This window comes from Laccaria bicolor, genomic scaffold (assembly GCF_000143565.1).
Source record: "Laccaria bicolor S238N-H82 LACBIscaffold_8 genomic scaffold, whole genome shotgun sequence".
NCBI classification, from domain to species: domain Eukaryota; kingdom Fungi; phylum Basidiomycota; class Agaricomycetes; order Agaricales; family Hydnangiaceae; genus Laccaria; species Laccaria bicolor.
This window is the reverse complement of record NW_001889879.1, coordinates 945,441-960,036: the sequence shown is the minus strand read 5'-3', so window position 1 is coordinate 960,036 and position 14,596 is coordinate 945,441. Positions and strand designations below refer to the sequence as shown.

At 50.7% G+C, this 14,596-nt stretch overlaps 6 protein-coding genes across 6 annotated transcripts; 2 read left to right on the top strand and 4 right to left on the bottom strand.

Annotated features, from left to right (window-relative positions):
• Positions 1 to 149: 149 nt before the first annotated feature.
• LACBIDRAFT_318140 (uncharacterized protein) lies at positions 150 to 2,091 on the bottom strand (the record flags this gene model as incomplete). Its single annotated transcript, XM_001879222.1, has 8 exons — positions 150 to 259; positions 314 to 459; positions 536 to 801; positions 868 to 981; positions 1,033 to 1,366; positions 1,420 to 1,702; positions 1,755 to 1,807; positions 1,862 to 2,091. The coding sequence occupies 8 exons, from the start codon at positions 2,089 to 2,091 to the stop codon at positions 150 to 152; spliced, it is 1,536 nt and encodes a 511-aa protein (XP_001879257.1).
• A 1,387-nt stretch (positions 2,092 to 3,478) lies between these two features.
• On the bottom strand, positions 3,479 to 4,328 carry LACBIDRAFT_318139 (uncharacterized protein; the record flags this gene model as incomplete). The annotated part of the gene is made up of 2 exons (XM_001879221.1): positions 3,479 to 4,179; positions 4,262 to 4,328. 2 exons carry the CDS (start codon positions 4,326 to 4,328, stop codon positions 3,479 to 3,481), a joined length of 768 nt encoding a protein of 255 aa, XP_001879256.1.
• A 608-nt stretch (positions 4,329 to 4,936) lies between these two features.
• Positions 4,937 to 5,530, bottom strand: LACBIDRAFT_325744 (uncharacterized protein; the record flags this gene model as incomplete). Its single annotated transcript, XM_001879220.1, has 3 exons — positions 4,937 to 4,997; positions 5,064 to 5,398; positions 5,453 to 5,530. 3 exons carry the CDS (start codon positions 5,528 to 5,530, stop codon positions 4,937 to 4,939), a joined length of 474 nt encoding a protein of 157 aa, XP_001879255.1.
• Positions 5,531 to 5,955: 425 nt separating this feature from the next.
• Positions 5,956 to 7,414, top strand: LACBIDRAFT_325743 (uncharacterized protein; the record flags this gene model as incomplete). Its single annotated transcript, XM_001879480.1, has 6 exons — positions 5,956 to 6,021; positions 6,127 to 6,228; positions 6,275 to 6,344; positions 6,528 to 6,530; positions 6,797 to 7,273; positions 7,305 to 7,414. 6 exons carry the CDS (start codon positions 5,956 to 5,958, stop codon positions 7,412 to 7,414), a joined length of 828 nt encoding a protein of 275 aa, XP_001879515.1.
• Positions 7,415 to 7,986: 572 nt separating this feature from the next.
• On the top strand, positions 7,987 to 9,695 carry LACBIDRAFT_318137 (uncharacterized protein; the record flags this gene model as incomplete). Its single annotated transcript, XM_001879479.1, has 3 exons — positions 7,987 to 8,460; positions 8,508 to 8,625; positions 8,675 to 9,695. The coding sequence occupies 3 exons, from the start codon at positions 7,987 to 7,989 to the stop codon at positions 9,607 to 9,609; spliced, it is 1,527 nt and encodes a 508-aa protein (XP_001879514.1). The 3' UTR covers positions 9,610 to 9,695.
• A 646-nt stretch (positions 9,696 to 10,341) lies between these two features.
• LACBIDRAFT_318136 (uncharacterized protein) lies at positions 10,342 to 10,563 on the bottom strand (the record flags this gene model as incomplete). Its single annotated transcript, XM_001879219.1, has 1 exon — positions 10,342 to 10,563. The coding sequence occupies one exon, from the start codon at positions 10,561 to 10,563 to the stop codon at positions 10,342 to 10,344; it is 222 nt and encodes a 73-aa protein (XP_001879254.1).
• Positions 10,564 to 14,596: the final 4,033 nt, after the last annotated feature.

The following is a 14,596-nucleotide window of genomic DNA, read 5'->3' as shown; positions in this document are numbered from 1 at the left end:
CCTCGCACAGCCCGCNCACTGAACAGGAGTCATCCTGCAGCCTGACTCAGAATCCACCACTAGCGATGGCAGTGATCACCACGACCACAGTTGAGACACCTCAGCTACCCCAACAATCACCGCTTGTCCGCCGCACCGCTCTTCGATCCCTACGAAAACCCCGTCTGCGTCGCATGGCCTGCAGCTGTGGCCAAGGGTACGCCGTTGGACGCCGTTCCGGCGGATTTGAAGGTTCCGCTTGGTGCCACCTCCGATATATCTGTAGGGAGGGGGTGGGTACAAGAAGGGGGAAAGGGAGGGGGGAGGAACCTACAAGGGAAATTATCGCCCGCCTTGACAGCCGCTACAGCAGACACCAACTGCGCCGCCGCATCTTGCGGAACGGTCGAAAGGAATCCCATTTTAGGGGGATCGTGTGACGGGTGAGTGATATTCCCATAGTAAAACGCCGCCAATACGCTATTTACCCACCAGATCATTATCAGCAACCACCTCTCACAAGCAACAAGAAAAGAAAGGAACACACGACACGCACCTTTTCAAAAACGGGATCCCAAGACTCCAACTATACTGAGGCCCAGTCAACGAAGGCGGATTATTAGATCCAAGCACCGAAGTACACGTAGTGACATCATTTCCAATAACCTGCTGTATAAAGTCACGCGGGTCGACGGGGAAGAGTTTGCCCCCAATAGAAAAAGCGATGGTGTGTGGTTCGGAGCAGGGAAAGCGCCCATTGATGCCTAGTTTGGATTGGATGTTGCGTACGACGTCAGGGGGACCGTGGAGAATTGAGTTGCCCTGTAAGTAAGAGAGAGAGGAGGCCCGGTAAGTGGAGTGGGAGGGAGGGGAAGGGAGGGGACTTACGCTGTTGATAAGGGCAGAGAGAGTGATGAAAGGTGATGAGAGTGTTGAGCGGGGGAGCTTTACGCCGTCTAGGTATACGTCGTCGAGGAGAACTTCCCAATTATATGGATACACCTATTATCATTATAAGCGCGTTACACCTAACCAAGAAGGAACATCACACACCTCGTCCGGGGAATCAGGGGGAGGAGGCAACCATGGATACGCACGGATAGGAACCCAAGTCAAACTATCCTCCGACACCCCACTCGGCATCTCACCAATACTCAACATCCCCACGTTCCCTCCAACCTGTTTAGTATCCCTTTGCAGCGTCACGGTGTACATCGGCAAAGTCAGCTGAGCAGCTGTAACAAATCGGGTGGGCAAGGGTCCAAAGACGGACCAAGTACGGTGGATGGACGTCGCACTGGACGAAGCGTTGCCGGATGTTTGTTGTCCTTGTTTGCCTGGGCTTGAAAAGTAGTCGGAGAGCCTCCATAGTTTGAACCAGACGACGCTGTGGAATAGTCATTTATTGCTCTCACTCACTCATACGATCCTCCGACGTACCTGGTCACGGGAAACCCAAGGCCAAAGATCCCAGATGAGCCAGTCAGTCCTAACTTAGTGTTGGTTTGGTTTACTGCGATGAAGTACTGGTCCTGTAACGTCAGGCCCGCCAAGCTAACGGTGTCCTTGCCGATCATGCCTGACGCGGTAGTCGAATTTCCATAGAATAGCTTCGCATCGGCACCAGAGTAATTAAATGAAGCCTGTGGGTATGCCGACTGGCCGCTTAAGCATCCCTGTGTACACTTGTCGGAAACGACCCATAAATCTGATGTGCCGGTGTCTATGCCAAAGTCAGAGGAGAAGAAACAACAAAATGGCGAGGTAAGGCATACCAAGGGCAAGAGGAATGGTCGTCCCGCCAACAGAGATGAGGACATTATACACTCTACCTCAAACCCCATCAACAAACCCCGAAACACAAAAAAAAGCACCAACTCACACATCCACGAAATCGCCCAGCCCAATTGCAGACGTCAACCCGCGTCGCCTGCTCGCCTCGGCCACCTGCCTCACAATGGGGAGATGAACACCGCCCGCCGTCCTCCTTGTATACCGCCTTGCAATCTCCTCAAGGGACGGTGTTTCTGTTGTTGGTGCTGGTGTAGCCGCCCCATAGCACGAAAGAAAAGTAGCAGTCAGCATTCCCACCCCATACTTCGGCCACCACATCTTCTGGATCAATGCTAAGACTAAAAAAAAAAAGACGATCGTTCCTCGACAACGCTATGGGCCGTCTTGGGTATGGGGACAAGTGGTTGAACCAAAAAGAGTGTAGCATCGAGGTATAAGTACATGTTGCGCCTCAACTCCGTTGATGATACAATAGAGTCTGCGACTCACAGCACATGATTTAACATGATAAACCTCGTTTGAAACGACGCTTTGAGCAGCTTTAAATCCGTATCTGAGCGTTGACGCACTGGTTTGTACTATATGTGGATCTGCCAAGTTCACCGCAAACGACTTGATATGAAAATTCTCGTTTGAGACGGCGCCTTGAGGACTTTAAATCCGTACAGTGTCAAGCATCTGAGCGTTGACGCACTGGTTTGTGCTGTATGTGATTTTGCCAAGCGACTACAACATTAGAGCCTGACTCACCCGCCGCAAATGACTTGACTCGTTTGGATCGACACCCCGAGCAGCTTTATTGAATCCGTGTAGTGTCGAGTATCTGAGCGTTGACGCAGTAGTTTGTACTACAAGTGATTGTGCCAAGCGGCTCCTACAGAAGTTGTCATAATAAGTCTCGTTTGAATCGACGCCTTGAGCAGCTTTACAGTGCTTTGCATTGGCTTTACACTGCCGTTTGTCGCTACTATGGCAATAGAGTCTGCAACTCACTGCGCATTACTTGACAACATGATGAATCTCGTTTGAAATGACGCCTTGTGCAGCTTTGAATCCGTGAGTGATTTGCCATACCATTCGACTCTGCCAAGTCTCGCATAAGCGTATTTAACTGCCTCCTTATGTATCGTGCTGCCAAAACGCCCAAGGACTGCGGCCGTCAATTTGCCTGTCTGCCGCCAAGAAACTCATGAGGTGCAGTACATATCAAAACCCACGTAGTTCACAGTAGACAGAGGAGAGAGAGAGCGATGTTACGGAGCGGTCCCAATGTATCGATTTTTTTTTGGTCGTTCGCTTTAGACGGTCGTCACGCTAGGTCACGACGACTTTGGCTGTGCGAATGTCACGCAAAGGTCACGGTAGAACAAGTTTAGTGCAGGGTTGGTAACTTAGTGCTGAAAATATAGCTATTCAGACGTGACGGCCATCAACAGTCAATTGACAAGTCTAAGCGTTGGGTCCAGACCCCCGTTGAAGATAGTCGTTGCCCAAAGGGATCCGAGCTTCGCCGTGTCGGATAGTGAGGAGGCTGCGGTGGTTCCGAAGAAGAGATTTGAGGATTACTTGTGTTGTTCGCGGATGAGAAGAGGGCGGAGGAAGTGTTTGAAGTTGGCTTTGAAAAAACTTGTTTATGTGTGGTTCCTGGACATAAGTATTTTAGCTTGTGGGCGCCAGGTACAATTAATTGTAAGTCGCAATGACATCATTTTGCATCGACCCCCAGATTCCCCTGGGCAATGGATGGATAGGCCTTGTAAAGCACCCACTCCCTAAGTTCACTCACGAACGGCTTGTCCACCACCTCTCGGAACGTTGTGTTCAAAGACACAGCCGGGAACATGAATTCTGCGCATACACCCAGGTCAACAAAACGAACAACAACTCTCTCTGAATTACTGGACGTACCATGCACAACAAGATATGGGAACTCCTCCTTCTCACCCGCCGTCCCATTGCCAACCACTAGATGATCTAGAACCTTGAACACCCTCGTCCGAACCCATCCATCCACATCCCTCCCAAGCTCCCCAAAACTCCGCTCAGCCCACCCCCTCGCCTCCTCATCCTCCTCACCCACATCCAAATCCAACCCATGCGTACACAAAAAAAGCGTCGGCCTCTCCGCGCCCAAACTCGTCGTCACACCACTCTCCCCTGAATCCTTAAGAAGGACACACGTCCTCCTATCAAGCACCTCCAACCTCGCTACTAAATCCGCCTCGCGCTGACTCCGAGACGAGCGTAGGCTTGTGTAAGAGTCCTCGGAAAAGACGGATGTGGACGTAATGTCATATAATGCGAGCCATCGCGGTGTTTTGGAGTCGGAAGAGGAGAAGCGGGCGCCCGTGAGGAAGGAGGGGAGGTGGTGTAGGCGGAGGGGGATGTGTTCGTTGTTGTACCAGTCTATGGGGAGGAAAGAGGGAAGGGTTAGTGAGCAAAGGATAGAAGGAAGGAAGGAGGGAGGGAGGTGGGGAAAGAGATGAACCTTGGAACTCTTCAAGAGAGACGTTATTGCCTGGTTCGGAAAAGACGGCGAGGAAGCCTGGTACCATTGTGTTGGTGGGCGACGGATGTCCGCTAAAGCGCAAGACACATCTCGGCGTTTTATACGAAAGACGGAGGGTTTATGTAATGAGGATTGCAAAGGAACGGTAATGGCCAGGATAACGGAATGGAGAGACTGCGATTGGCTAAGGAGTGTTAACGCGGATGCGTAAGCGGGAGAATCTGCGTAAGCGTTGAAGGATGCATAATCGTTGAAACTACATAGAAAAGAACAAGTTCGCGAGATTAGATCAGAGGAACGGATCAATTTGGGATCGATCACACAGAGGCGGAACTGAAGGCAGCCCAGGTCGCAATGTCGGGCCTGAGGCTCCTGAAGGTCAAAGCATGAAGCATTGAAGATAGAAACGTTGAAGCTGGTGAGCTCAATTTGAAAGGACTCGTCCATGTTGTTGCAGAACGTCAAGATGCATTGCGCATCAAGTGTAAAATGTTTCTATAGTTGAATGAGATATATAGTACTAGAGGTTAGATGCCAAATAATTTACAGGTGTGCGATAGCAAGTATGACGAACAAAGCGTGAAGCAACTCAAAAGTCCAAAAAAAAAAATATGCAAGAAGTCAGTCATTCAAAACCACCGATATCACTGGCTATCACTCGGGGAAAGTCCACACAAAAGACTTCCCAGTCTCTTCCCCATGATACATTTGTTCCCTGTTCCAACCGAGCTCAATCAGACAACAACAAAAGAAAACGAGAGGATTGAACCAGACCACGTACCCAAGGAACTTCAACGCGGTAATACTTGGAGGCCGATGTATTCCTCGTCCCCCCATTCTAGCTTTCATAGTCCAAATAGCAAGGAACTCCCATTGTGCCTTCTCCCCTTCCGGAGTCCCGTCAGCTGTCCAGGTTCGCAAGGTGATGGTACCATCAGGGGCTCCAGTCGCCAGCACCCCAAGGTAGGAGTAGTCGCGTTCATGGAACGCCATGGCTGTAATGGTAGGGACGAGTCTTGAATAGGATGGCGTTGTGGTAAGGTCCAGCGTTGCTATATGCTGGGCGTTGATAGTATGCAGACAGAGTTTCATACGCGAACAGGTCGCGATGTAGCCCTACGTTACCCTCATCAGTATCATCCAAATATCCGCAGCAGAAGAAGCGCTCACAGTACTCTCGTTGATCGCAACCAGGTTGACGGTCGTAGATTCCCCGCCCTCCCCATGCCAAATGGATCTGACATACATGCCACGGTTAAGATCCCATATAGCTGCACTGCCATCTTTCGATCCACTTGTTACCGATGGCGCATTCGCGAGTCCAGGGCAATTGACTCTTTGATGGGCTCCTTGCAGAAAGTACCCCACCAAACATTGATCTAAGCCCCGTGGCGCTTGTCTTTCGTCTCGTTTTGAAACGACTTTTTCGGAGAGACACCGAATAGGCTAGCGCTTATCCCTTCTTTCCTCTGGGGACCACTCTTTGGAACTGGGGACATGACTTGCGCCGGTTCAGCGCCTATATTTCTTGTCGTCTCTAATTTCGAATCTCTCGTGCGTTAAACACAAGCAGTTTTCCACAACTATCACCTGTTCAACGCCACGCTAGAACCATGCCATAAACCTCTTGTGAAGATGACGTGTTTTGTGTCATTATTTCAATAGCGCTGCAAATGGGTGCCCTAGATTCGAGGCAGTCTTCATGGGGCAAAGACGGGATTGGTGTTTGGCCGCAGCTGGTGCGTCCAAGCCAATAATATGGTGCACAACCAGTTAAGGAGCTATTTCAAATATGAAAGGGAAGCGGGGTTTGAGTGGAAGAGGGGACGAGACTATGAGGATAGGTGTACGGATCCAAGCGGACTTTAGGTGATGGCCCATGGGGAAGCGCGCATACCCCATTGGTGGATGCCCAACACGACCGCTTCGATGTTTTAGGCCTGATGGTGAGTGAAGTCGTAAAGTTCAACTGCGGTTTGGATTTGTCAACAGAGTATCGCACTCGCAGGATCCATAATCTCAATGCAACGGGGCAAGCTCAGGCTGGTGCTTTTTCCCCATAGTATGTGTGATGTTCTTGCGGCAGCGATACCGAGAGGAGAAGCCTCCAGGGGGGATCGAGGGCCTTTGCGCGACCTGCTGTAGAACATCGTTGATCTTTAACTGGAGTGGATATCAAGTGGCACATGGAGCTAAAGAAGCTCTTGATTTCGCTTTGTCTCTGAGGTCTGGGAGGGTGCTTTAGGGGGTAAGTCAGGACTTGAATTAAGTGGCTTGGAACCGTGGAAAGGAAGCTAGGTTTCCTTTCGTCTTTGACCTGGGAAATTGTTGGGAAGTGTACCAATCAAGTTGGGGATTGTTGGGCGATACAGTAAGAGCCTGTGCAGAGGTCGAGTTGGTGGACATAATCTTTGAGGATGGAAGGCCCAGCGTTCAACATTCAACCCTACATTCTCCTTCAATGCCGCCTCTGCTACAGCCAGATTGCCCATGCTAGATATTCATGTCAAGCAGTTTGTGTACCACAGGCAAGTCCTCCCAGTCCACCCCATCTGATAGCTCACACCGCATTTCAGACGCCGAACTGTAGCCAGAACGCTGTGGGCTACTTGGCCAATGTAGCGCTTCCATCCACTGAAAGCGTACTTTGGCCATTTAACTTGTTTATGGAGGGTAACAGGTCTCCCGTTTCGACTTTACGTCAAGCGCAGTCGCGACAATTCAGTCACAGAAGCGCATGCCACCCAATACGTCCCGACAACACCTGTGCTCCTAATGGGAACGTCGGTACACCCCTGGTACTCATGACGCGCGTCGAGGAACGCCTCTGGAGAGAGGCCTCTGGAGAGAGAGCGGACTGCACACTAGCTCAACGAGCCGTCGGATGCCTAGCTGAGCACCTTTACGGACCCTATGGCTGGATGGCTGGCACAAGTCCGCCAGCTGGGCTCCTTCTGGGTCGGCTGTCTGTGGATTATGTGCACGCCCTCCGTGAGCTACTGAGCTATCATATCGATCACAGCCGGTGCGGGGTCCCTTCGGAAGAGTTCCATGGACAGTATTATTGCATTCTGCCCCTTGGTGCCGATCTGCAAGTGCAGGAGGTTGCAAAGTACCACAGTGTACATTTGAACCCCAGGACGTGCCCATGTTGGCTTTTGGAATTGACATAGTTGAGGGAGAAGGATTCGATTCTTGCCAGTAGTAGCAGCCATACCCCGTCCCAAATTCGAATAGAAACGTCATAACTTGTAGTATGAATCGCCTGGCTTGGGTTTGTGCTATGTAGAGACATTTCGTCAAAGTAGCTTAGTTTTAGACCTTGGAAAACGACTCACGCCGAGTTGGTGGGTATGGCTTCCCCACCGTAAAGCGGAATCCGTTGCTACTCGTATCTCCCCGTAATATTGCGCAGATCGTTCGAGGCTGCCATGTTCCTCCTTAGACTTCTTGATGATCTCTCTCCGCCGTCAATTTATTTTGTGTCTCGCAAAAGTTCACGAAGGACTATATCCTGGCGTCGTTCGTAACTCGGGACACGGCGAATCTGCGTAGCGATAGGGGACTTGCAGTTCATAGATGAAGAAGTTATCCAAGCGACGCCTGTAGGTGGCTGCCCATCGAGTGGCATGAAGTTGAGACCAAAGGTCGAATAATGGTGAAGAGACATCGCTGGTGACTCCTCTTGGCCAACAACCACAACGATGGACACCACACATCCTGGATACGAAGACTTTACAACACAATTCTCAACCCTCATCTCAACAATGCCACCACCATTCATGTACATAAACGACGCCGACGCCATCCAAACTACCGTCGCCGTAATCGACAACGTTCTCAACCACCTTTTATCGGCACCAGGACCCTCAAAGATCAGCTACGCACGCGCAGATGCCATCGCCTGTTTCTCCGCGCGGCTTCTCTACGAATCCATAATCAACGCTCTAGCAAGCTGGACGCCGCAATGGGAGGATGGAGCCGTCAATTGGGGTGCAGATAATGGGGTGAGGTGGAACGACACTTTTGACGGGTTCGTGCATGGCTTACGCGCCGTTCACGCGTATTTGGGAAAGGGGAAGAAGAAGGAGGGAGATGTGAGGCTCGTTGTCGTTGTGGAACGCGCTGAGAGGCTGATACCGGAGTTGATGGTGCCACTTACGCGACTTGCTGAGCTGGTGAGTTCGTTGTTGTCCTTACTGGCGCAGCTAACCTTCTTTGATAGGCCCGAGTTGACCTTTGTGTCGTGTTTGTCTCAGAGGCCCCATGGGAGACGATACGACCACCGTTAGGCGCGTCTCCCGACCCGTATTTCTTTGACATTCCTCCGCCAACGAAAGAAGGTACGTCTTCGACAAAAATATTGTCAAATCACTCACTTACTCTTTACAGACATAGTTAAGCACTTGATCTCAAAGTACTCATCCCACCCACCCCTCAAACCCCTCTACACGCACTTTATCACTACCCTGTGCGACGTCTGTTACCCGTTCACCCATGACCCTCATGAGCTAGCGTACATCGCAGCCGCGCGATGGCCGGGGTTTGTCAAGCCAGTGTTGGACGCCAATAAACGCGACATGGATCTGGACGCGGACTCTGACTCTGAAGAGGCCTTCCAACCCCCCTCTGAAGAAACCCGTATGCGCCTCAGCCGTTTATTTAACCCCTCCCTTTCTCTAGCCCTTGACGCCCTCTATCCCCGACTCCAAAACGCCACAGACTGGGCAAAGGCAAATGAACCACCACCAAACCTCCTCGACCACCCACCAACCAATTTAAAAACCGTTGTACCGTCGGACGAGAAAGACGCGGGTATCACCTCCTTACCACGACTATCTAAATTCATACTCCTAGCTTCCTTCCTCGCATCCACCAACCCTCCAAAATCCGATCTGAGGATATTCGGAAGGGGGCTGGACGAGAAGAAGAAAAGGAAACGACGCGCGTCAGGTAAACCGACAAAAACGAAAGGAGGGGTGACGAAGGTCGCTCAACGCCTCCTTGGCCCTACCTCGTTCACACTTGACAGAATGCTCGCTATACTCGGTGCGCTTCTCGAGGAGAATGACGTTGATTCCAGGATACAAGGGCATGCTTCCGAGTTTAGTATACCCGGGGAGGAGACGGATATGGAGATATCACGCGTTGCTGTGTATGCAGTGGTAGTGGAGTTGACGAGTATGCGTCTTTTGACCAGGACATCGGCTGTTGATCGGTTGGATGGTCCGCCGACTTTTAAAGCTGCGGTGGGGTATGAGATGGCGCTGTGTTTGGCGAAGGAGTTGGATGTTAGTCTTGCAGATTTTTTTTGGGAGGTTATGTAGTGGCCTCAAATTGAGAGGTCGCTGCTTTTTTACTGCTGTTTGCCCTTGGTTTCTGAGTCTGTCACGTCGAACACACATTTGCACAATACTGCCAGTGATGCCCAACGACGTTTGAGATGCTCGCACTGGCAGCGTTGATCGAGGCTTACGCTTACTCCCAGATCTTGAAGAAGAGCGTTCACTGTGTTCTCCGCCAGCTTCGTTTTTTTCTAGGTATTATACAAACAAAATGATGCTCCCCAACACACTCTCTGTCTGGGTGTTAGAGATTCAAGACGGCAAGTCGAAGGTTAAACATTATTGAAAGTGAACCCGGGTGCACAAGTAGATATGTGAGAGAAAAATCACCATGAGGACATATTATTATTACTCTGTCTGGGAGCCGAACCCAGCTTTCGCGCGTAACTTTTCAATGGCATCAGGCCCAATGAGCGATGGCAGGCGCGTATACTGACCGATATATTAACAGAGATGGTTGAAAGAGGGTCTTCTTCTAAAATGTCGTTGTGCTAGGTGTTTTTGAGTGCGAGACTTTGTTAGTTGGGCGTGCTCTGTAACAAATGAGACGGTCGACGCGCAACCAAACCGCGCTTAATCTCAAGTATTCAAAGCGGATCCTAGTGGAAAGGGTACGTCAACCGTCGATCGAAGTGTATGCGGGAGGTTCTGACTTACCCATTCTCGTTCCCCTCAGCTTTCCCCACTAATCCCGCTGGAGGATCTCCCTGTCCATCATCGCTTATGCCCATCGTTTATCCCTTGCCTTTGACACCGACGTTGCGAACTCGTCTGAAGGATGTATGCGTTGTCGTGGAGGCGGATGGAAAGGTGTGGGTCGTCGAGGTCGTCAAGATCGGTTTCGTGGCCATGGCCCACTCTAGATCCGTCATCTGTGCTGAAGGAGAGGAACATGGGCTGAGAGGAGGTGGGGAACGCGGCAAACGACGTCGCCATTGACGTTGCGGTCGTCGTCAGGTGAGGGCATGGCTGTATGTAAGAAAGCAAGTGAGAGTTAAGAACGAAAATCATGTAGTATCATACCTGCTAGTTGGCAAAAACAAAACAATACCACCCACTATACTCTCTGTCTGGGTGTTGGATAATCAAGGCGGCAGGTCGAACGAATGCACAAGTTGGTATATGTCAGAGAAAAATCAGCGTGGCAATTTTCCATACTCTGTCTGGGAGTCGAACCCAGCTTTCGCGCGTAATTCGATGGCATCAAGCCCAATGAGTCATGACAGGCGCGTATACTGACCGATATATTAACAGAGATCGTTGAAAGAGGGTCTACATTTGAAGTGTCGTTGTACTAGGTGTTTTTGAGTGCGAGACTTTGTTAGTTGGGCGTGCTCTGAGACGGTCGACGCGCGACCAAACCGCGCTTGATCTCAAACCACGACCATGATCGCCAAACCGTCATAATCCAAAAATGCTCCAAACCCTTCTCTCTCCCCTCCGCAGTCGATTCGACTTGTCTCCGAAGACAGCCCAATCCCCCGAAGAACATGAACAAATACAAAGTCCAGAAGACTTTGCTCGGGACGTGTTGGTCGAGCTGATGAGGAGCGCAGTTGAGACCCTCAAAAGGGCGGATAGCGAGCGGGCAAAGTGTGAGGTGCGTTGGAAGTTGCAGGGGATGGCCGTGACTGACGACTTGTTCCAGGTATTGGTTGAGATACAGCGGATAATGCTGCAAGACGAGGTTACGAAGAACGTGTTTCGCGAGATGGACGGGTTCTTGGTGTTGATGAGCGTGCTTTCGACGATACAGGACCACCACCAGGATGATGACCACACGGCCGCGATAGAAACTACGCGACTCGTCTTTGTCGTTTTGGCAGAAGCGATGACTGACCACTCGGAGAACTCTGATTTTTTTAGGGTACGTATGTTCATATTAATGGTTCCTATTCACTAACGCGTCGCACACAGAACCGACTGGGCTACGAGTCCCTCGGAATCGCACTTCAAGGCCTGGTGTCAGATCCCAAAACGGTGGATGAAACCATGGGGTTCCTCCTTTCCCTCGCCTTGTCAGACTTTTCCCTCTCAGGCCTCTTCACCAGCATCCGCGGTGCACAGGGGGACGATCTCGAAGTCCGGCTCGCAGAGTTCCAGTCGCGCTTGGGAACCATACACCGTCCAGAGGTTATCCGCATCCTTTGGGACCTGGCGTTCCGCGATACGACGTCGGTACGCTACGGAATGTTCAAGTTGTTCGAAGAGCTGTTTTACGTCAGTCACCGGAATCAGGGTGTTTTGTCGGGGCTGGGGCTGGTGAAGTCAGTCTTTACGCGCTTTATTGAGACGAGGGGTGATGAGAGCGTTTCGGAGAAGGAGCGCCATGTTTTGCAGAAGGTGTTGAGAAGGTTGTTGGATATGGGCGCGACGACCTCTGAGGCTAGGCGGATTTTCCAACAGGCGGTTAAGGTTGATGAGACGTTGGATGGGGAAATGTTGGATGTGATTAGGTTTGGAATGAAGAGTCGTTGGCTGCAACATTTTTCGATGGAGTCTTCTGCGGCGTTGGTCGTGAGTGACGATAAATTCAAGGGCTTGCCGGCGGGTGGTTTGACGGTCATGGTGCGTGCATCTCTTCTGTTCGATAATCAACTCCACTCACTTGCGAAAATAGATGTGGATCTGGGTCGCTGGGCTGCCAAAACGCGGAAATTATGCCCTATTCACAGTTGAAGTGCCCACTCGCGTCCTACTCCAACTTTCCCTTCGGCCGGATGGGAAGCTAGAGCTGCTGTCTTCGGGAAATGCAGAAGCAGCCACATTCCCCTCAACAACCCTACGGAAATCTCGCTGGACCCATGTGGCATTGGTACATTATCCAGTTCGAGGAACTAATCCCTGCATCCGTATGCCCCTCTTGCCCCCATTGATTCGTACTTCTCATAATGATGTCAGGTCTCTTCGTCGATGGCGCATTGTGCGACATGTTAAGCTGGCCATACCCCAGACCTGAATCTTCCTTTCAGAAAGGCACATACACTATAGGCGACACGAGCGAAGCGGCGCACATGAGCTGGTGTTTGGCATCAGCGTACCTCCTCGCAACGCCACTTGGTACGTATCTAACTCGTTCCTCGTCGTCGTCCTTCTCTTACCCTTAACCTTCACAGGCGACGATCTTCCACGACTAGTCCATCATCTGGGACCTCGCTACTCTGGCCCATTCCAAGATCCTACACTCATCAAATTCCTCACATACGATGCTTCCACGTCACTAAACATGTTCTTAACGAACGCAACCAAAACCTCGGACGTATCCCCCTTGATGAAAGCAGTCAAGAACGGCCTTGGGGTTCCAGAGACCTTGTTTGTGTTTTCCCTCTCTGCAAGTGATTGTACCGCGTCTGGGCAAAATACCGCGGTTCCTGTGAAGGGCTTGTTGAAGGAGGTAGAGAGCCGAGGAAACGTGTTCACTGTCAAGGCGACGACGTTGGATATGGCCCTTTGGAAGATAGGAGGTGCGGCTGTGGCGTTGCGTTTGGTTCAACTCGCGCAGGTAACTTTTTCGTTTGTTTCTACAGCTGTATGGGCTTTTTGTTGATCGATGATGGTGGAAATGTAGACGCCGCATGAAATTTCGAGGACTTTGGGGATATTGATGGATGGGTTGAAGAATAATTGGCAGAATTCGGAGGATATGGAGCGGCTTCGTATGTCCTCTCTGTTTTTTGGGGCTAACTAAACGAGCTGACCCCGTTGTCCTTTGTAGGCGGGTACGAGATTTTGGCCGATATACTTCGCGGCAAAGCGCAGGCGATCAACTTGACGGCGTTTGAGACGCTTTTCGAGTTTCTTGGACTCAACTTTAGTTCACCTGAGTACGTTGTTCTCTAGGATGCCGCTGCTGTTCCTTAAACTTTCTGTGTCCTGCAGGTACTCTACTGTGACGAATCTCGTGGCTTACAAAGCCATTGCTCTGGACTTTGAACTGTGGTCTCGTTCGCGAAAGGAAATTCAGCGTAGCCACCTCGAGCATTTCACCATCTTGGTTCAGACGAGCCGATATAGAGCTTTCAATGTGAAGCAACGAATGGCGAAGATGGGATTGGTCCGAAAGCTCTTGTTTGCGTTGCAAGCGGAGTGGTATTCTCAGGAGACGCTTCCTTACGCTATTGAGGCGTTGAAAGTTACGAGTCAAGCCAATTTTAACAAGGACAACACTATCAAGCCTCTTGTTTCGTACCTTGCTGCCAATCTCCATGAAGGTTCGTCCTTCTTTGTTAAACGTTAGATTTTACTTCTCAACGGCGCAACATCTAGGCGCAAGTGATAGCACCTCACCTCATTCAATCCTTTCCCGCTTCGAGTTCAAGAATCCGCGAGAAAAAGCCGAACAGATTCTCGAATTGCTCATTTCAACGCTAGCCATCCCTACTCATTACGCAAAGTTTGTTGCGGCTCTTCCATTGACTAGGATTTGCCTACTCCTGCTCGGGGATCGCCCATCGCCCCTGGTCGCGACGCAGATCTTGAGGCTTATTGGTATCAGCATTGATATGTCGTCATCTTTCAGCCGCAAGTTTGAGTTGGTTGGGGGGTGGAGTGTTTTGAAAACTGTTTTGCCATTAAGTTGGGACCCAGCTGTCAACGAAGCCACTTTCAACCTCCTCCTTGGCAGACTTGATAAGAAAGCTGTCGAGCGCCGGGATGACGTCGTGTCGTGTCCGCCCATCGTCCCCACCATAATTTCTGCGTTCCACTCGGGCCTTGTTTCTGTTGCAGCTAATTGCCATGCTGATGAAGGTAAGTGACTTCCTCCTTGCATGCAATGTGTGGCTAACGGGGCAACTTGCAGCTTTCCACCAGCTGTCATGGGAGACGGAAACGACGATGGAGATCCTGGTGGAAGACATGATGAGCCTTCATGCGTCAAGTGCCACTTTCCGCGAAATTTTTAGATCTCAACAAACTACGCAACTCTTCATCGAAGCTTATAAAGCATACGTCTCCAAACTATCGTCTG